The 22018-nt window shown below is 41.6% G+C and overlaps 1 protein-coding gene across 1 annotated transcript; it reads right to left on the reverse strand.

Annotated features, from left to right (window-relative positions):
- Positions 1–7004: 7004 nt before the first annotated feature.
- On the reverse strand, positions 7005–11401 carry LOC110497676 (class E basic helix-loop-helix protein 41). The gene is made up of 5 exons (XM_021573955.3): positions 10656–11401; positions 10460–10523; positions 10190–10297; positions 9969–10080; positions 7005–9754 (listed from the first exon to the last, which is right to left on the reverse strand). Exons 1-5 carry the CDS (start codon positions 10715–10717, stop codon positions 8799–8801), a joined length of 1302 nt encoding a protein of 433 aa, XP_021429630.2. The 5' UTR covers positions 10718–11401; the 3' UTR covers positions 7005–8798.
- Between the last annotated feature and the right edge of the window lie 10617 nt (positions 11402–22018).

Genomic DNA, 22018 nt, shown 5'->3' on the forward strand with positions numbered 1-22018 from the left:
TTGGACATGATTTGGAAAGGCATGCATCTCTTTATATAAGGTCCCACAGTTGACAGTGCATTTCAGCAAAAATCAAGCCATGAGGTCAAAGGAATTGTCCGTAGAGCTCCGAGACAGGATTGTGTCGAGGCACAGATCTGGGGAAGGGTACCAAAACATTTCTGCAGCATTTCTGCAGCATCCCCAGGAACACAGTGGCCTCCATTAATCTTATCAAATGAAATTGTATTTGTCACATGCGCCGAATACAACAGTGAAACGCTTACTTACAAGCACTTAACCAACAATGTAGTTTTAAGAAAATACCTAAACAAAAGTAAGAAATAATTAAAGAGCAGCAGTAAAATAACAATAGCGAGGCTATATAAAAGGGGTACCGGTACAGAGTCAATGTGCGAGCGCACCGGATAGTCAAGGTAATTGAGGTAATATGTACATGTATGTAGAGTTATTAAAGTGACTATGCATAGATAATAACAGAGAGTAGCAGCAGCATAGAAGAGGGAGGCAATGCAAATAGTCTGGGTATCCATTTGATTAGATGTTCAGGAGTCTTATGGCTTGGAGGTAGAAGCTGTTTAGAAGCTGTTTTAGAGTCTTTGACCTAGACTTACCGCTTACCGTGCGGTAGCAGAGAGAACAGTCTATGACTAGGGTGGCTGGAGTCTTTGACAAAAAAAATTCTGAAATGGAAGAAGTTTGGAACCAGCAAGACTCTTCCTAGAGCTGGCCGCCCAGCCAAGCTGAGCAATCGGGGGAGAAGGGCCTTGGTCAGGGAGGTGACCAAGAACCCGATGGTCACTCTGACAGAGCTCTAGAGATCCTCTGTGGAGATGGGAGAGCCTTCCAGAAGGACAACTATCTCTGCAGCACTCCACCAATCAGGCCTTGGTAGAGTGGCCAGACGTAAGCCACTCCTAAGTCAGTATATAGGCAAAGATGAACGGAGCAAAGTACAGAGAGATCCTTGATGAAAACCTGCTCCAGAGCACTTAGGACCTCAGACTGGGGTGAAGGTTCACCTTCCAACAAGACAACGACCCTAAGCACACAGCCAAGACAACGCAGGAGTCGCTTCTGTACAAGTCTCTGAACCTGATCTAATATCTTTGGAGAGACCTGAAAATAGCTGTGCAGCAATGCTCCCCATCCAACCTGAAAGAGCTTGAAAGGATCTGCAGAGAGGAATTGGAGAAACTCCCCAAATACAGGTGTGCCAAGCTTGTAGTGTCATATCCAAGAAGACACGAGCCTGTAATTGCTGCCAAAGGTGCTTCAACAAAGTATTGAGTTAAGGGTCTGACTGAATACAGTAAATGTAATATTTAAGTTTAAAATATATATATATATAAAGCTAATTTTCTAAAAACTTGTTTTTGCTTTGTCATTATGAGGTATTGTGTGTAGATTGATAATTTTTTAAATTTAAGAATAAGGCTGTAATGTAACAATGTGGAAAAAGTCAAGGGGTCTGAATAATTTCCGAATGCACTGTATGTGACAACTCATCTATTCACTTATTGAAATGGTAGAATAATGTAGATAGTATAAAGCTTGATCACTATTCACATTTATTTCCATTACTGAGGAAGAAGCAGAACTTTGGCAACTGTGTATGTACTTTACGCAATATTGTTAATGCAACAGTATTGAATGAACCGCCAGTGTTAGTTTTCTCTTTTATCTTGCTCTGACAATATGACTATGTTACTATGCCAAAATGTTTAAGCATATTCATCTGTAAAGAAATGTGACCAAAGATTAGAGGACTTATTGCATCTGTTTGGTTTTCCAAATAGCCATATCTGAATACTTATTTAAAGCTAAGTGACAGTAAATCGACTTTTGTAAGATCCTAAGAGGGAGTGGTTTGCCTCAATTGAAAGATATGCAACACTGATATAAAAGGTCAAACTGATCTTAGATCAGCACTCCTACACTGAGACACGTTTATGAATACAGGCCCTGGGACCAGGCTAGAGTAGTAGTGCTGCTCTAAGATCAGTTTGACCTTTTATATCATAATGAATACGATTATATGGCCAGAGAGGACCTGGTCCTAGATCATGACCCCTAATCTGAGAAGATTTGTGGATAATGGCCCAGACCAGTTTTTCCTGTCTTGCCAATTCCTTGGCATGACAATGACCAGAGGAGTTGCCAAAACAGCACAAACTGATCTGGAACCAGGCTAATGCAATACACCACTAATACACCACTGACTAAGGGCTTGATTCAATCTGTAGCACTGAAGACCTGCACTATGGAGCGATTGAAATTGAAAGGCAATGTTCCCGTGTTTGTGGAGACTGCATTTACATTAAACGCTGCATATGTCATCTCAACCTTTCAATCGCGCTATAAGGCAGACCTTCAGCGCTACTGATAGAATCAAGCCCTAAAATCTGATAAAACAACACTCCATTTTAGTTTCTGCATTAAAGAAGAAATGGACCAATTTTTGTTGTACACAATATCATAATTGCCTTCAATGTACGGAATGGCCTGTCTCATTGGTTTTGATAAACAAATGGTTCACTGCTACTCATCTTTTAATACGTTCTTAACAAGTGCCTTATGCTTATTTCTACATATATACAAATAATGTAAAGCTTTACCAGGAATTATTCCAACGATGACCCTGCTCTGTTCTAGCCTGGTCCCAGATGTGTTTGTGCGGTCTTGCTAACTCCTATAATCATTGTTCCGCCAGTGACCACATGAGTTGGCAAGACAGCACATACAGATCTGGGACCAGGCTAGCTGTGTTCATTGTGTGAGTAAGATGTTTATGGAAGAAACAGGTGATTCGACTTTCATTTCGGATAGATTTAGTTACAGCCTATATACTTACCATGGTTTTAGCATTCATTTTCCACCTAAGGTAAAGTAGGTGGCTGTATCGCTGTATAAAAAACACTTGTACGTTTTCATAGGTTGCTTTGGTCAGTGTTTACAATTTGATGTCTTGTGCATTCCCATGTTAAGAAATCAACTGTACATAGCTACATGTTTTATTTTCCTGCGTTAATTCACAGAAAATTGTTGAGAGATGTATGGATACAATTGGCTGCTGATGTGACATGGATTGCATGATTATAATAAAACGATATGACACATTTTTTGTCATCTTATATGAAGTCATACATGAGTCTTATATCCTATTAAATTATAATACAGGCCATGGGAATGGGAAGAGTACACCGGAGAAATGTGCCCTCATCACACTACCATGCTGGCTCAGATATTTCCCTTTCACATGGTCCTTTCCATCACGGTGCAAGCAACTATGGTGGATGTGTAAACAGGCCAGCTCAGAACAACTTGGTTTGGTTTGGTTGGACTCGCCTCAGTTTGGCTCAGTAGCGTGAAACGCCCTATGAAAGAAATGGGAGTTATCTGGTTTATGAAGAATGTACTTGATGATGGAGATGGCAACCGTGTTGTCAGTATCACCACTAGATGGTGCTATCCATCCAATAATCACAGACTAAGAACTGGATGGCTCTTGTGGTTCTAGGTGAGTGACTGGAAATAATTGCATTATAATAACCTAATGGATTGTGTTTAAACTATTAGCCGCCATAAAAATACTCCAGGCAACTTGAATGTTCAATCAGACTGATTTATAATTTCAAACTCATATCTGGTTTATGAAGAATTTTACACTGAGTTGTAATTATAAAAGTCAGTGAGGTTGACTTGATTAGATTAAATTGACTTAATATACATTCTACAGTTGTTTACCCTCCTAATCTGTTAGTCTATTAGATACTTCCAATAGTATCCTGCATTCTGGTGGCAACTGTGTAAAACAGAAGCTTTGGTCTTCTACATCTGCATTGCTTGCTGTTTGGGGTTTTAGGCTGCTGATGTAAAAACAAAAAAGGCTTTATAAATACATTAGATTGATTGATAGTCAAACAGAAATTGTTGGGCTTCACCAGTGAGGGGGGGGGGATGTTGCTGTTCGGAATATTTTAACTACAAGACTACTTTTACATGACTATACTTTACGGATACCGGGAACTCCCCTGAGGCTGTGTCTGTGCTTAGCTGAACTTGACTAAAACAGAAGTAAGACTAGAAATCAGCTTATTACTCTCTGATTCAAATAGCTGACAACTTTGTTATCAACTAGTCTCACAAGTCAGCCAATTAAAAAATATATATTAAACTAACTAACTAAACTAACTCTTCTATCCAAACGGAAGCAGAAATGTCATGTTAAAGACTAGATCAAACATAGGTATCAACCACCTGTATTTGGTCGATACCAAAATGTGCAATAGTGCAATTGGTGACATTTGCATTGATGCCTGTGTTCAGAAATAACAAACTAATAAGATATCAAGGGATATATGAAACTAATTGTGATAACATAGACTTAAGGGGCTAGGGCTGGTCTTTGTCACTAGGCCTACTAAAAGGTGTTATCAGGAACATTAGCCCTTTGTCCTATCCACTGGAGTTGATCTTGCCGAAGCAGCACACAAGTAGTGAAAAACGTCAGAGTGGGTGCAACTGTAAGCATACTTCATCATTCTCTTATCACATGACACCAGCTAAGACGGAGATTACTGTAGGGGAGAGGTGGGGTAAGTTGAACCAAAGGGGTAAATTGAGCCACCCTTGTTTCTAGGAAACCATGCAAAAAAATATTATTTGTCCAAATATTTAGGAAAATAGTTTCATGAATTCTTAGGTTGAAAAAATAATATTTTCACCAAGTCAAATTAATTTATTGTGTTAGAGGTATCATGATGCTTGTATGATGCTTGTTAAAATATACTAAAAAGTATTAAAACACAAAAAAAGTGATTGTGTTGAATTGTGTTTGGGAAATAAAGATAGACATGATAAACAGAGGTAGTGGTAAAATTGAATTCAGTAGAGAAATGTGTAGGTGGCTTAACTTACCCTGTCCTGCGGCTCAACCTACCCTATACCTTGTGTAAGTTGTGCCAAAAGACCACCTTTTCAAAAATAATGTTGATATGAATTCTGACTATTTCCAGGGATACACAACTACCTGAAATATATCTAGATATTTTTGTGAGAAAAAATACTACAGTTGAAGTCAGAGGTTTACATAAACTTAGGTTGGAGTCATTAAAACTAGTTTTTCAACCACTCCACAAATTTCTTGTTAACAAACTATAGTTGTTAGGACAAGTCGGTTAGGACATCTACTTTGTGCATGACACAAGTCATTATTCCAACAATTGTTTACAGACAGATTATTTCACTTACAGTTCACTCTATCACAATTCCAATGGGTCAGAAGTTTACATACACTAAGTTGACTGTGCCTTTAAACAGCTTGGAAAATTCCAGAAAATTATGTCTTGGCTTTAGAAGCTTCTGATAGGCTGATTGACATCATTTGAGCCAATTGGAGGTGTACCTGTGGATGTATTTCAAGGCCTACCTTCAAACTTAGTGCCTCTTTGCTTGACATCATGGGAAAATCAAAAGAAATCAGACAAGACCTCAGAAAAGGATTAACGCACTTTGGTGCGAAAAGTGCAAATCAATCCCAGAACAACAGCAAAGGACCTTGTGAAGATGCTGGAGGAAACAGGTACAAAAGCATCTATATCCACAATAAAAACGAGTCCTATATCGACATAACCTGAAAGGCCGCTCAGCAAGTAAGAAGCCACTGCTCCAAAACCGCCATAAAAAAATCCAGACTATGGTTTGCAACTGCACATGGGAACAAAGATCGTACTTTTTGGAGAAATGTCCTCTGGTCTGATGAAACAAAAATAGAACTGTTTGGCCATAATGACCATCGTTATGTTTGGAGTAAAAAGGGGGAGGCTTGCAAGCCGAAGAACACACCCCACATCCCAACCGTGAAGCAAGGGGGTGGCAGCATCATGTTGTGGGGGTGCTTTGCTTCAGGGGGGACTGGTGCACTACACAAAATAGATGGCATCACAAGGCAGGAAAATTATTTGGATATATTGAAACAACATCTCAAGACTTCAGTCAGGAAGTTAAAGCTTGGTCACAAATGGGTCTTCCAACTGGACAATGGCCCCAAGCATACTTCCAAAGTTGTGGTAAAATGGCTTAAGGACAACAAAGTCAAGGTATTGGAGTGGCCATCACAAAGCCCTGACCTCAAAACTGAAAAGGCGTGTGTGAGCAAGGAGGCCTACAAACCTGACTCAGTTGCAACAGCCCTGTCAGGAGGAATGGGCCAAAATTCACCCAACTTATTGTTACCAAATACTAATTGAGTGTATGTAAATTTCTGACCCACTGGGAATGTGATGAAAGAATTAAAAGCTGAAATAAATCTTTCTCTCTACTATTATTCTGACATTTCACATTCTTAAAATAAAGTGGTGATCTAACTGACCTAAGACAGGGCATTTTTACTAGGATGAAATGTCAGGAATTGTGAAAAACTGAGTTTAAATGTATTTGGCTAACATGTAAACTTCCGACTTCAACTGCATATTTTCCTTGACAGAGTGATGCTGAATGTAAAAAAATGGCTAAACTTACCCCTTTCTCCCCTACATTCCACAGTAGCAGTACTATCAGCCTGAGGACTTACAGTATCCAGGTGTACAGTATCACTTCCTATTCACACCACTTGTTTTTGGAGACCTAATTAACTTAACGGTAGGTGATTTTTATCACCCAGAGCCGATAAGTCCAATAATGGACATGGTCAACTAAATGGGTAGGGAGACCTCGTCAGTACCTTAAAGGGATAGTTCATTCCTTTGAAGTTGAAGCTAATATTTTGTACTGTAACGTGTTTGAACTACAGAGACAATCATTGTAATATTTGTGATCATCTTTAGCACAGGTGTCAAAGTCATTCCACGGAGGGCTGAGAGTCATTCCAGTAGGCCCTCCATGGAATGAGTTTGACACCTCTGATCTATAGCATGCCTCCTATTAAATCATTTGATATAGCTATGTCTAAGAAGGAAACAATCAAGTTGTTGGCAAAAAAACTAAACAATGAGGCATCCGAATAGTTTTTGGTCTGATATTTATTTTACAACTTGTCAGCAATAATTTACAACAGCATATGTGTAAAGCATTGACGAAATTTGCAACGGTTTCTCAGTTAAATATTTGTTGTTGTTGTTGGTTCTACCTTTCTTCTACAACATTGACATCGGACATATATTCCGTAGTATATTCACAAAACTATTTACACACACATGCCCCCTTTAATGACAGTTGAAAACATAATCGATTTGAGGCAAGAGCTGCTGAACAGAAGCAAAAAATAAACAAAATTGGAAATGCAAATCAAATCTAGTCACTCACACAATAAACTCAAACATGATAAACACCACAATTGCAGGAAAAAGGATTGTACATTTTAAAAGGATATTTATCAGAACTTTTGGTCACCGGACCAAAGTTACCTCCAACTACATACACCTAATCTGAATGGAAGTTTGTGTATGTATTAGAATGTGATACTAGAGCTCCTTCTTCATTCGGAGTTGGAGAATAAGTTGTTTCATGTAGCTTTATAAATACATTAAGACGTATATCCCAAAATGAATTATGATTAGTGGTTTACGTTTATTCAAAAACACTAAAAAGCCTCATGATCTGTAGTAGCCTAGTATCTTGTTCTTCAAACACATACACAGTCTATACAGTCTGGAGTTAAGTTTCTGCCTTCTAGTTTAGTGATTTTCTTCAAGAACAATGTATTTAAAAAATACATACAGTGATGCACTACAATAGTTGGAAAGTGAGTGTTGGGAAGGAACGGGGAGGTTTTTCAAAGGCAGAAACAAGTGCACTTTATCTCTGAAACTTCCAGAGCTAAGAAAAACAAAGGTAGTTACATTCAATATCAAAGTTCATGCCTAGTATAATTTTGCTGGAAGTTAAACTGACTGGTCACGGGGTGTCTCATTATGTGTGCAGAGATGCCAACCAAACAGGGATATAATTGTCAATTGTCATAAAACAGCATCTTCCAATGACGTGCTTCCTTTCAATATTATGCTAAATATCAGCAGTCAGCAAAATGTATCGGAGGGGGTTACTGCAAATTCCAAAAGACTAAATAAACTAATCCAAATGTGTTGTCATGGAGAGGGAGTTACATAATATGAAGTAAATCATTTGTCCATGATCCAAGGTGGACATCTCGGTTTGAAGTACCTAAGTAACTTTCTCAAGCACTTTATACAGAGGCCAATTTAGTGCATAAACAAGGAAATGGATCAAATCACACCTATCACAATTAGTCATACTGTACAGTCAGAGTCAGAAATGTTGACCTGCAATGTTGACCTTGGCGTAGGTCAGTTGCAACATCCTACATCCAAAGTCACCAGCTGATTGGGGATCAGAGGGCAATATTGCTTATAAGCAGATTGTTTGTCTTGGTGTTTTGGCACTGATATTCGCAGTTTAAAAGGCTGTGTTAATGGAAAAACTCCAGCTCAATACAACCTATAATTTTAGTAATAACAGACGTGTACATGTTGTTAGTGTCAATCATTGTCGATTAACATTCAGATTATTCTTGCATTAAGTGCAAAAGGCACACACTGTCACAACTTCCCCCTGCTTGGCCAAGATACAGGAGAATTTTAACTGTGAAATTTGTCTCGAAACTTCTATATAAATACAAATCTATCGAAAATACGAAAATAAGGTAAAAACAGACAGCTGTCGGAGAATCGTAAACAACATAAATTGATGTGCATTCTGCATTTTAAGCCTAACACATACACAGTTAAATTAGCCAGTTTTTACAAGAAAGAAAACAAAATCTCAAAATGTCATCTTAATTATGTACTGTCGATTTCATTGTCTGGGGACTCATCCCCTAATTCCTTATCATCATAATCATCATCTTCATCATTCTCAAGATTGTCCTCCCTCTCATCAGGTGAGCCCGGCTCCGCCACGTTTGACATGTCACTGTCGTCGGAGGGAGAGTCCTTGGAATCGGAACCGAATCCAGAGATCTTCTCTGTCGACATGCGGGAAAAAACACCGGCTGTTGCGGCCGCAGCTGCCGACGCATGTGAGTTGAGGCTGGGGTATAACCAGTGAAACTGAGATGAGATCGTGGCCGCTGCCGCAGCTGGGTACACAAACTTCTCTAGGTTACTTTTGTCAAATAGAGGCATGTAGGACGCTGCCGCCGAGGGATTTATGAAGTAAAAGGGCATGCAAAAGGGAGTCTGTTGTCCCACGCCAGTTATTCCCATCAACGAATTCATAAAGACCAGATCGGGTCTGGTGGTCATGTCTGCGCTTGTCGTGCAGTTTCCAGCCCAGTTCATCTTTGTTTTTTTGGCAGCGCGGTCATCCTCGAACTCCTGCTTTATCTTTACTGCCTTGGGCCCCTGCAGTTTGCTCCGGTCACATCCTTTCTTCCCATCATTCTTTTCCGCCTCACCCCCATATCCACTGTCTGTGTCTGTGTCATTCTCGTTAAGCTCTCCATGGCTCCTCTGTATGACTGATACGCGGTCATGTCCGGCTTGGCTGTCTGGTTTTTGGCCATCGCGGTCGAGCGCGTCTCTGGCAGGTAGCTGGGGATGGTGCAGTGGCGTACCAGGCTGAAACTGCGCCGAGACTTTGTGCAAGTGGCTGATTAGTTGCGCGCACCGCTGCTCACATGCATTCCAGTTCTCCAACTTGTTTAGGTACTGCAGGACCTCTTTGGCACACGCTTGGAACCCCGAGTGGAACGCATCCAAATCAGCGCGAATGGGCACTTTCATCGATAGATCCCCTGGAAAACATGCATTTAAAAGTTAGAAAAGACAACTTCATTGACTGAATTAAATTGTACCTAATTGTGAGAATGCAACCATATCAAATTTGATGGCTACAATAACTTTTACGCATAGCCTATCCAAAACCAAAGAAGCCAAAATAGAGAATTCATAAACTCTAGCCTATCATGAAACTGAATAGTCATTGGAGGTTATGCAACAACAACTTACCATTCTGAAAAGCCAGAATCTCCTGGTGCTGCTGCTCAGTGACTGCAGTCAAAGCGTTTAAATGCTTCAAAGTTAACTCAAGAACAACTGCTTTCTCCAAATGCCCGAGCGTCTGAGTGGAAAACACGAGATCAGATAACTCAACAATCATTCATCAAAACAATAATATATATTTTTTTTACATTTCATATGCAAATCACTTCTTAATCGTAAAAGCTTACTGTCAGTTTGAGATGTTCGGGTAACAAATCCTTTAACTGTCCGATACACTCATTGATTCTGTCTCTCCTCTTCTTCTCTATCAATCGGTGTGGTAACTTGTACGCGTCCTGGGAATGAAAAGATACATTTGATTACGACCACAGAAACAAATGATAGCATTAGATCAAATCTACAACAAGTACAACACAGTCAAGACACATCCTACAAGGACGTTTTACCTATCAGACATTTATTGATCTACAAACAGGATAGATAAAACGCGCGCATACCTTGCCATCTTCGCGCTTCAGCCCTCTTTTCGATTTACACATGTAGAGTGAGGAGTATTCCACCCTGACAAAATGAAAAGGGCAGGTTAGTTACATAGTTAAACGTACAAATGGTGTACATCTAATAGTTAATGGGCATAGCCCCATACCATGGGCATAGCCCCATACCATTCTAAAAATGAAATAATTAGATTACCCTAAGAAATCAGCATGATCCATAAATTGCCTGTCCTGCAGACGCGATATTTTTTCATCCATAACTTGTCTCTTGTTGGTATTCCTCTTTGTCTTTACAATGTGTCTTATTCCAAAACCAGCAGGCAGAGAAGCTTTTGGGAAGATGTTGCACGGCGAGTGTTCTGAATAGTGCTGCACTTTAGAATGATGTCTAGTTTCCCGAACTGCCACTTTGCGAGTCGTTTGTACGAGAGCGCACAGCGCACGCGCGACTTCGGTCGGAACAGCTCCAACTCACGTGTAAACTGCACCAGCACGAAGTCCGGTAATTAAGACCTTTGCTATTCCTGGTAGTAGACCTACGCGACAGCCCGTTTCTATGGCAATGCAAACTTGGATCGTATCTAATTATCGTTATTATATTGGATTTAACATTTATATTGTGAAGAAACTGAAATAAGAGTTGATTATTTTATGCGCCGGTGAATATGCTCATTCCCACTGACCACATAAAGGTGAATGTGAAGCAAATGCGGCATGCACATAAGCACACGGGAAAGTAGGCGTTGAGCGTATGTATGCGTGCGTGGAAGGAGCGGATGTGTAAGGAGAGGGTGCGCAAGGAGCGCGCGCGCACACACACACACACGCACACACAAACATCCTGCGGGCGAGGTACTCATCCCTTCTCGTTCTCGCACCAGTAGTCACTCAACCTCCAGCTGCCCTGAGGTGCGTTTTCAGTAACAATGGCTCTGGCTGTGTGCTCAAACACGTGCGCCGCAGTTCCTTATACCAGCCCCCTGTCAAGTTGACAACAATATAAATAGAATCATGAACATGGCCCATTTGAGAAGAGAAACAATTACTATGAACAAAAATATTAATGCAACATGTAAAGTGTTGGTCCCATGTTTCATGAGCCGAAATAAAATCTCATAATACAATAAAATGCCATCCTAAAATATGTAGTTTTGTCACACAACGCCACAGATGTCTCAAGTTTGAGGAAGTGTGCAATTGGCATGCTGACTGCAGGAATGTCCACCAGAGCTGTTGCCAGAAAGTGTCATGTTCATTTCTCTACCATAAGCCACCTCTAACGTTGTTTTAGAGAATTTGGCTTTATGTCGAACCGGCCTCATACCTGCAGACCACATATATGGCGTTGTGTGGGCAAGCAGTTGCTGATGTGAACGTTGTGAACAGAGTGCCCCATAGTGGTTGTGGGGTTATGTTATGCGTAGACATAAGCTACGGACAACGAAGACAAATACATTTTATCAATGGCAATTTGAATGCACAGGATACAGTGAAGAGATCCTGAGACCCATTGTCGTACCATTCATCCGCCGTCATCACCTCATGTTTCAGCATGATAATGCACGGCCCCATGTTGCAAGGATCTGAACACAATTCTTCCACGGCCTGCACTCACCATGCATGTCACCCATTGAGCATGTTTGGGATGGCCAGGATTGACGTGTACGACAACGTGTTCCAGTTCCTGGCAATATCCAGCAACTTTGCACAGCCATTGAAGAGGAGTGGAACAACATTCCACAGGCCTGATCAGCTCTATGCGAAGGACATGTGTCGTGCTGCATGAGGCAAATGTTGGTCACACCAGATACTAACTGGTTTTCTGATCCACACCCCTACTTTTATATTAAGGTACACTACATGACTTAAAGTATGTGGACACCTGCTCGTCGTACATCTCATTTCAAAATCATGGGTATCAATATGGAGATGGTCCCCCCTTGCTGCTATAACAGCCTCCACTCTTCTGGGAAAGCTGTCCTCTAGATGTTGGAACATTGTTGCAGGGACTTGCTTCCATTCAGCCGTAAGAGAATGAGTGAGGTCAAACACTGATGTTAGGCGATTAGGCCTGGCTCGCAGTCGGCGCTTCAATTCATCCCAAAGGTGGTTGATGGGGTTGAGGTCAGGGCACTGTGCAGGCCAGTGAAGTTATTCCACACCACTCTCAACAAAAACATTTCTGTATGGACTGATTTGTGCACGGGGGCATTGTCATGCTGAAACAGGAAAGGGCCTTCCACAAACTGTTGCCACAAAGTTGGAAGCACAGAATTGTCGAAAATGTCATTGTATGCTATAGCGTAAAGAATTCCCTTCACTGGAACTAAGGGACCTAGCCCGAACCATGAAAAACAGCCCCAGACCAGTATTCCTCCTCCACCAAACTTTACAGATGGCATTATGCATTGGGGCAGGTAGCGTTCTCCTGGCATCCGCCAAACCCAGATTAGTTCGTCAGACTGCCAGATGGTGAAGCGTGATTCATCACTCCAGAGAATGTTTTCACTGCTCCAGAGTCCAATGGAGGCCAGCTTTACACCAGTCCAGCCAACACTAGGCATTGCTCCTGGTGATATTAGGCTTGTGTGCAGCTGCTTGGCCATGGAAACCCATTTCATGATGCTCCCGAAGAATAGTTATTGTGCTGACCTTCGCTTCGAGGCAGTTTGGAACTCGATAGTCAGTGTTACAACCGAGGACAGATCATTTTTACGCACTACACGCTTCAGCACTCAGCACTCTGTAAGCTTGTGTGGCCTACCACTTCGTGACTGAGCTGTTGTTGATGAGGCTCAGTAGTGTGTGTGGCCTACATGTGCCTGTATGAACTCCCTACAACGCCTGGGCATGCTCCTGATGAGGTGGCGGATGGTCTCCTGAGGGATCTCCTCCAGACCTGGACTAAAGCATCCGCCAACTCCTGGACAGTCTGTGGTGCAACGTGGCTTTGGTGAATGGAGCGAGACATGATGTCCCAGATGTGCTCAATTGGATTCAGGTCTGGGGAACGGGCGGACCAGTCCATAGCATCAATGCCTTCCTCTTGCAGGAACTGCTGACACACTCCTAATGCATTGTCTTGCATTAGGAGGAACCCAGGGCCAACCGCACCAGCATATGGTCTCACAAGGGGTCTGAGGATCTCATCTCGGTACCTAATGGCAGTCAGGCTACGTCTGGCGAGCATATGGAGGGCTGTGCGGCCCCCCAAAGAAATGCCACCCCACACCATGACTGACCCACCGCCAAACCGGTCATGCTGGAGGATGTTGCATGCAGCAGAACGTTCTCCACGGCGTCTCCAGACTCTGGCATGTCTGTCACGTGCTCAGTGTAAACCTGCTTTCATCTGTGAAGAGCACAGGGCACCAGTGGCGAATTTGCCAATCTTGGTGTTCTCTGGCAAATGCCAAACGTCCTGCACGGTGTTGGGCTGTAAGCACAACCCCCACCTGTGGACGTCGGGCCCTCATACCACCCTCATGGAGTCTGTTTCTGACCGTTTGAGCAGACACATGCACATTTGTGGCCTGCTGGAGGTCCTTTTGCAGGGCTCTGGCAGTGCTCCTCCTTGCACAAAGACGGAGGTAGCGGTCCTGCGGCTGGGTTGTTGCCCTCCTACGGCCTCCTCCACGTCTCCTGATGTACTGGCCTGTCTCCTGGTAGCGCCTCCATGCTCTGGACACTACGCTGACAGACACAGCAAACATTCTTGCCACATCTCGCATTGATGTGCCATCCTGGATGAGCTGCACTACCTGAGCCACTTGTGTGGGTTGTAGACTCCGTCTCATGCTACCACTAGAGTGAAAGCACCGCCAGCATTCAAAAGTGACCAAAACATCAGCCAGGAAGCATAGAAACTGAGAAGTGGTCTGTGGTCCCCACCTGCAGAACCACTCCTTTATTGGGGTGTCTTGCTAATTGCCTATAATTTCCACTTGTTGTCTATTCCATTTGCACAACAGCATGTTAAATTTATTGTCAATCAGTGTTGCTTCCTAAGTGGACAGTTTGATTTCACAGAAGTGTGATTGACTTGAAGTTACATTGTGTTGTTTAAGTGTTCCCTTTATTTTTTTGAGCAGTGTATATATATATATATACATGTGTTAACTTATGCGTGCATGGCTATTGAAACCAGTGGCGTAGGATGCACTCCCTCAGCCCCAAACTTTTTTTTTCTTCTTTTGGATAAAGTTTTTTGTTGTTTAGGAAAACAGAACTTCTTGCAATTCTTGCTAACAGAAAATCTTGCTGTTTTAAAGCTAATTTCCTGCAATTCTACACATTTTGCCTTGGGGCAGAGAAAAAAAGTGCAGTTTTATATTTAATATCATGCTATTCAACACATTTTGCCATGGAGGCTGAGAGGAAATATTGCAGTTTTGGGGGAGCGTCTGCCACTGGTGACAACAGCGATACATGCATAAGTTAACACATATAATGTAGGCCTACACTTCTGAACGTATTTATTTTTACAGTGAAGTTAAAACTTTTCAATTTGGCTCTTTACTCCACCATTTTGGATTGGTGAACAAATGTTTTATGAGGCAACTGTACAGAATGTTTTATTTATTTGAGGGTATTTCGGTGGCCAGCCGGATGCCTGACAACAAAGATCATGTGAGGATGTGGTCGTCATTGAAGAGTTTAATTCCAAAATGCTATATATTCATTTTCAGAAATGTTGGTAAATTAAGTTTAATCTATTAAATAAATTATTTTTTGTTTTCTCACTATCTAATCATGGCATGGGGTTGTTCAATTACATATATATATATATATATATATATTTTTTTTAAATGTCCTTTTCTCTCCAATTTCGTAGTATCCAATTGTTAGTAATTACTATCTTGTCTCATCACTACAACTCCCGTACAGGCTCGGGAGAGACGAAGGTCGAAAGCCACGCGTCCTCCGAAACACAACCCAACCGCACTGCTTCTTAACACAGCGCGCATCCAACCTGGAAGCCAGCCGCACCAATGTGTCGGAGGAAACACCTTGGTTAGCGTGCACTGCGCCCGGCCCGCCACAGGAGTCGCCTCCCTAACCCGGACAACGCTAGGCCAATTGTGCGTCGCCCCACGGAGCTCCCGGTCGCGGCCGGCTGCGACAGAGCCTGGGCACGAAACCAGGGTCTCTGGTGGCACAGCTAGCACTGCGATGCAGACTTTTTCCACATTTTGTTGCGTTACAGCCTTATTCTAAAATTGATTAAATAAATGTTTTTCCTCATCAAATTACACATAATACCCCATAATGACAAAGCAAAAGCAGGTGTATAGAACATTTAGCAAATGTATTACAAAAAAACTGAAATACCTTATTTACATAAGAATTCAGACCCTTTGCTATGAGACTCAAAATTGAGTTCAGGTGCATCCTGTTTCCATTGATCATCCTTGAGATGTTTCTACAACTTGATCGGAGTCCACCTGTGGTAAATTCAATTGATTTGACATGATTTGAAAAGGCACACACCGTCTATATAAGGTCGCACAGTTGACAGTGCATGTCAGAGCAAAAACCAAGCCATGAGGTCAAAGGAATTGTCCATAGAGCTCTGAGACAGGATTGTGTCGAGGCACAGATCTGGGGAAGAGTACCAAAAAATGTCTGCAGCATTGTAGGTCCCCAAGAACACAGTGGCCTCCATCATTCTTAAATGGAAGTTTGGAACCACCAAGACTCTTCCTAGAGCTGGCCGCCCGGGGGAGAAGGGCCTTGGTCAGGGAGGTGACCAAGATCCCGATGGTCACTCTGGCGCAGAGCTCCATAGTTCCTTCCAGAAGGACAACCATCTCTGCAGAACTCCACCAATCAGGCCTTTAAGGTAGAGGGGCCAGACGGAAGCCACTCCTCAGTAAAAGGCACATGACAGTCCGTTTGGAGTTTGCCAAAAGGCACCTAAAGGATTCTCAGACCATGGCCTGAATGCCAAGCATCATGTCTGGCGTAAACCTGGCACCATCCATACTCGTCGCCAAACCCACTGGCTCCGGGTCATCTACAAGTCTTTGCTAGGTAAAGCCCTGCCTTATCTCAGCTCATTGGTCACCAGAGCAGCACCCACCCGTAGCAAACGCTCCAGCAGGTAAATCTCACTGGTCACCCCTAAAGGCAATTCCTCCTTTGGCCACCTTTCCTTCCAGTTCTCTGCTGCCAATGACTGAAACGAACTGCAAAAATCACTGAAGCTGGAGACACATATCTCCCTCACTAGCTTTAAGCACCAGCTGTCAGAGCAGCTCACATATCACTGCACCTGTACATAGCCCATCTGTAAATAGCCCATCCAACTACCTCATCCCCATACTGTTTTTATGTATCTTGCTCCTTTGCACCCCAGTATCTCTACTTGCACATTCATCTTCTGCACATCTACCATTCCAGTGTTTAATTGCTATATTGTAATTATTTTGCCACCATGGCCTATTTATTGACTTACCTCCCTTATCTTACCTCATTTGCACACACTGTATATGGATTTTATCTACTGTATTTTTGACTGTGTTTGTTTATTCCATGTGTAACTCTGTGTTGTTGTTTGTGTCGCACTAGGACTGAGAGCCTAGTCAAGATCGAGGGAAAGATGAATGGAGCAAAGTACAGAGATCCTTGATGAAAACTTGCTCCAGAGCGCCCAGGACCTCAGATTGGGGCGAAGGTTCACCTTCCAACAACACAACGACCCTAAGCACACAGCCAAGACAACGCATGAGTGGCTTCGGGACAAGTCTCTGAATGTCATTGAGTGGTCCAGCCAGAGCCCGATTGAACATCTCTGGGGAGACGCTCCCCATCCAACCTGACAGAGCTTGAGAGGATCTGCAGAGAAGAATGGGAGAAACTCCCAAATACAGGTGTGCCAAGCTTGTAGTGTCATACCCAAGAAGATTCGAGGCTGTAATCGCTGCGAAAGGTGCTTCAACAAAGTACTGAGTAACGGCTCTGAATACTTATATAAATGTGATATTTCAGTAGTCTTTTTAATACATTTGCAAACATTTCTAAAAACCTGTTTTTGCTTTGCCATTATGAGGTATTGTGTGTAGATTTATGAGGGGAAAAAAACAATTTAATCCATTTTAGAAAAGGCTGTAATGTAACAAAATGTGGAAAAAGTCAAGGGGTCTGAATACTTTCCGAAAGTACTGTATCACAGTCAAATATACAGAATACAAACATTCCATTCCAGCTAAACAAGGGATATACAGTGGGGCAAAAAAGTATTTAGTCAGCCACCAATTGTGCAAGTTCTCCCACTTAAAGATGAGAGAGGCCTGTAATTTTCATCATAGGTACACCTTAACTATGACAGACAAAATTAGAAAAAAAATCCAGAAAATCACATTGTAGGATTTTTAATGAATTTATTTGCAAATTATGGTGGAAAATAAGTATTTGGTCAATAACAAAAGTGTGTCTCAATACTTTGTTATATACCCTTTTTTGGCAATGACAGAGGTCAAACGTTTTCTGTAAGTTTTCACACACTGTTGCTGGTATTTTGGCCCATTCCTCCATGCAGATCTCCTCTAGAGCAGTGATGTTTTGGGGCTGTTGCTGGGCAACACAGACTTTCAACTCCCTCCAAAGATGTTCTATGGGGTTGAGATCTGGAGACTGGCTAGGCCACTCTAGGACCTTGAAATGCTTCTTACGAAGCCACTCCTTCGTTGCCCGGGCGGTGTGTTTGGGATCATTGTCATGCTGAAAGACCCAGCCACGTTTCATCTTCAATGCCCTTGCTGATGGAAGGAGGTTTTCACTCAAAATCTCACGATACATGGCCCCATTCATTCTTTCCTTTACACGGATCAGTCGTCCTGGTCCCTTTGCAGAAAAACAGCCCCAAAGCATGATGTTTCCACCCCCATGCTTCACAGTAGGTATGGTGTTCTTTGGATGCAACTCAGCATTCTTTGTCCTCCAAAGACAACTAGTTGAGTTTTTACCAAAAAGTTATATTTTGGTTTCATCTGACCATATGACATTCTCCCAATATTCTTTTGGATCATCCAAATGCTCTCTAGCAAACTTCAGACGGACCTGGACATGTACTGGCTTAAGCAGGGGGACACGTCTGGCACTGCAGGATTTGAGTCCCTGGCGGCGTAGTGTGTTACTGATGGTAGGCTTTGTTACTTTGGTCCCAGCTCTCTGCAGGTCATTCACTAGGTCCCCCCGTGTGGTTCTGGGATTTTTGCTCACCGTTCTTGTGATCATTTTGACCCCACGGGGTGAGATCTTGCGTGAAGCCCCAGATCGAGGGAGATTATCAGTATGTCTTCCATTTCCTAATAATTGCTCCCACAGTTGATTTCTTCAAACCAAGCTGCTTACCTATTGCAGATTCAGTCTTCCCAGCCTGGTGTAGGTTTACAATTTTGTTTCTGGTGTCCTTTGACAGCTCTTTGGTCTTGGCCATAGTGGAGTTTGGAGTGTGACTGTTTGAGGTTGTGGACAGGAGTCTTTTATACTGATAACAAGTTCAAACAGGTGCCATTAATACAGGTAACGAGTGGAGGACAGAGGAGCCTCTTAAAGAAGTAGTTACAGGACTGTGAGAGCCAGAAATCTTGCTTGTTTGTAGGTGACCGAATACTTATTTTCCACCATAATTTGCAAATAAATTAATAAAAAATCCTACAATGTTATTTTCTGGATTTTTTTTTCTCATTATGTCTGTCATATTTGAAGTGTACCTATGATGAAAATTACAGGCCTCTCTCATCTTTTTAAGTGGGAGAACTTGCACAATTGGTGGTTGACTAAATACTTCCCCCCCCCCACTGTATAGCGTATGCAAAAAAACACATTTTTATACACATCTAAAATCTGTGAATATAAAATCTGAGAACAGTAATATTTTACACCACATGAAGGAACCCATAAGCTATCATTTCTGATGAAATCACACAAAAGTAAAACATTGGTGGATGTAGTGTTTTTTAAATCAATTCCATATATGTTTGCTTATAATCATAATATGATTAATTAGCCTGCTCTTGCTTACACATAACTTAAAAAGGTCTGAAGTAAAAGTCCAGTGTTTTCTATTTATCTATGTAGGTCCCAGGAACTAAAAATACAATCTTTAACTTGCTTAACTGCTGAATTTCACGCTCTGTACCCAAAGTAGCAGATGTCTCACTGTTCAGTTAAATTTGATCAGGTTCATATCAACCAATGTCTGTAACGATTCATGTATACATAATTCAAAATGACTATATAATGTTGAGGAATAATTTGCCCTTTGAGACATGCCTTTTTAGCCATGCTACACCACCATACCATTGGCCTTGGCTTTTTTATCCTCTGATGCTATAATCTTTTGTATTTTCACATGACCACTTGGAGCGGCAGGTAGCCTAGTGGACTTGGACTTGTAACCGAAAGGTTGCAACATAAAAATCTGTTGTTCTGCCCCTAAACAAGACAGTTGTCCCACTGTTCCTAGGCCGTCATTGAAAATATACATTTGTTCTTAACTGACTTGCCTAGTTAAATAAAGGTTAAATAAAGTACCCCAAAGCTCTGTATTACAACTTTGACTGGATCCTGGAAGTCAAGTCTCCTCCTTTAACCTTTTCAAAGTCAACTTGCTAAATTACCGCTCACAGTATTTTCATACATATCTGTATACTGCTTAGAAATGAATGCAAATGCAAATGAATGCACTACGTATCTAGTCCCCTCCTTTGAAGGTGTCCAGTATTTGGACAAATTCACTTATACAGTATGTGTATTCAAGTAGTCAAAAGTTTAGTATTTGATCCTATATTCCTAGCATGCAATGACTACATCAAGCTTGTGACTCTACAAACTTGTTGGATGCATTTGCAGTTTTATTTGGTTGCGTTTCATAATTTTGTTTGCCCAATAGGAACTGAATGGTGAATAATGTATTGTGCTATTTTGGAGTCCCTTTTATTGTAAATAAGAATAGAAGATGTTTCTGAACACTTCTTCATTAATGTGGATGCTACCGTGATTATGTATAATCATGAATGAATCCAAAATAATGATGACTGAGAAAGCTCTGAGTAATGATGTCTGAGAAAGACTGAGAGCCTAAGGCAAAAGATTCTGTGATCAGATTAGATAAAATTGAGCTCTCTGGCCTGAATGCAAAGCACTATGTCTGGAGAATATCAGGCATAGCTCATCACTCGTATAAAACCATCCCTACCGTGAAGAATGGTGGTAACAGCATCATGCTATGGGAATGCTTTTCAGTGGCAGGGACTGGGAGACTGGTAAGCGTAGAGGGAACAATGAATGGAGCCAAATACAGGCAAATCCTTGATGAGAACCTGCTTCCGAGTGCAAACAACCTTAGACTGGTGCGAAGATTTACATTCCAACAGGACACTAATCCCAAACATATTGCAAAAGCAACAGTCGAATAGCTTCAGAACAAGAATGTGCTTGAATGGGCCAGCCAAAACCCAGACTTGAATCCCATTGAAAATCTGTGGAAAGACTTGAAGATTGCTGTTCTCCATCTAATTTAACAGAGCTTAAGAAAATCTGCAAGGCAGAATAAGAGAAAAGCCCCAAATCCAGATGTGCAAAGCTCATACAGACATACCCAAGACTACTCAAAGCTGTTATTGCCACCAAAGGTGCTTCTACAAAGTATTGACTCATGGGTGTGAATACGTACAGTACCAGTCAAAAGTCTGATTTGTCTGATTTCTTTTGATGTCAAGCAAAGAGGCACTGAGTTTGAAGGTAGGCCTTGAAATACATCCACAGGTACACATCCAATTGACTCAAATTATGTCACTTAGCCTATCAGATGCTTCTAAAGCCATGACATCAATTTCTGGAATTTCCCAAGCTGTTTAAAGGCACAGTCAATTTAGTGTATGTGAACTTCTGACCCACTGGAATTGTGACACAGTGAATTATAAGTGAAATAATCTGTCTGTAAACAATTGTTGGAAAAATGTGTGGCGTGGTTGAAAAACTAGTTTTAATGACTCCAACCTAAGTGTATGCAAACTTCCGACTTCAACTGTATGTATGTATGTATGTATAGTACCAGTCAAATATTTGGACACATCTACCTCATTCAAGGGTTTTTCTTTATTTTACTATTTTCTACATTGTAGGATAGTAGTGAAGATATCAAACTATGAAATAACACATATGGAATCCTGTAGTAACCAACAAAGTGTTTAAAAAATCAAATATATTTTACATTTTAGATTCTTTAAAGTAGCCACCGTTTGCCTTGATGACAGTTTTGCACACTCTTGGCATTCTCTCAACCAGCTTCATGAGGTAGTCACCTGGAATGCATTTCAATTAACAGGTGTGCCTTGTTAAAAGTTCATTTGTGGAATTTCTTTCCATCTTAATGCGTTTGAGCCAATCAGTTGTGTTGTGACAAGGCAGGTGTGGTATACAGAAGATAGCCCTATTTGGTAAAAGACCAAGTCCATATTATGGTAAGACCAGCTCAAATAAGCAAAGAGTCCATCATTACTTTAAGACATGAAGGTCAGTCAAAGCAGATTGAAATTATTTGCTGTGATA

This window comes from Oncorhynchus mykiss, chromosome 2, assembly GCF_057628025.1.
Source record: "Oncorhynchus mykiss isolate SJ-2025 chromosome 2, ASM5762802v1, whole genome shotgun sequence".
NCBI classification, from domain to species: domain Eukaryota; kingdom Metazoa; phylum Chordata; class Actinopteri; order Salmoniformes; family Salmonidae; genus Oncorhynchus; species Oncorhynchus mykiss.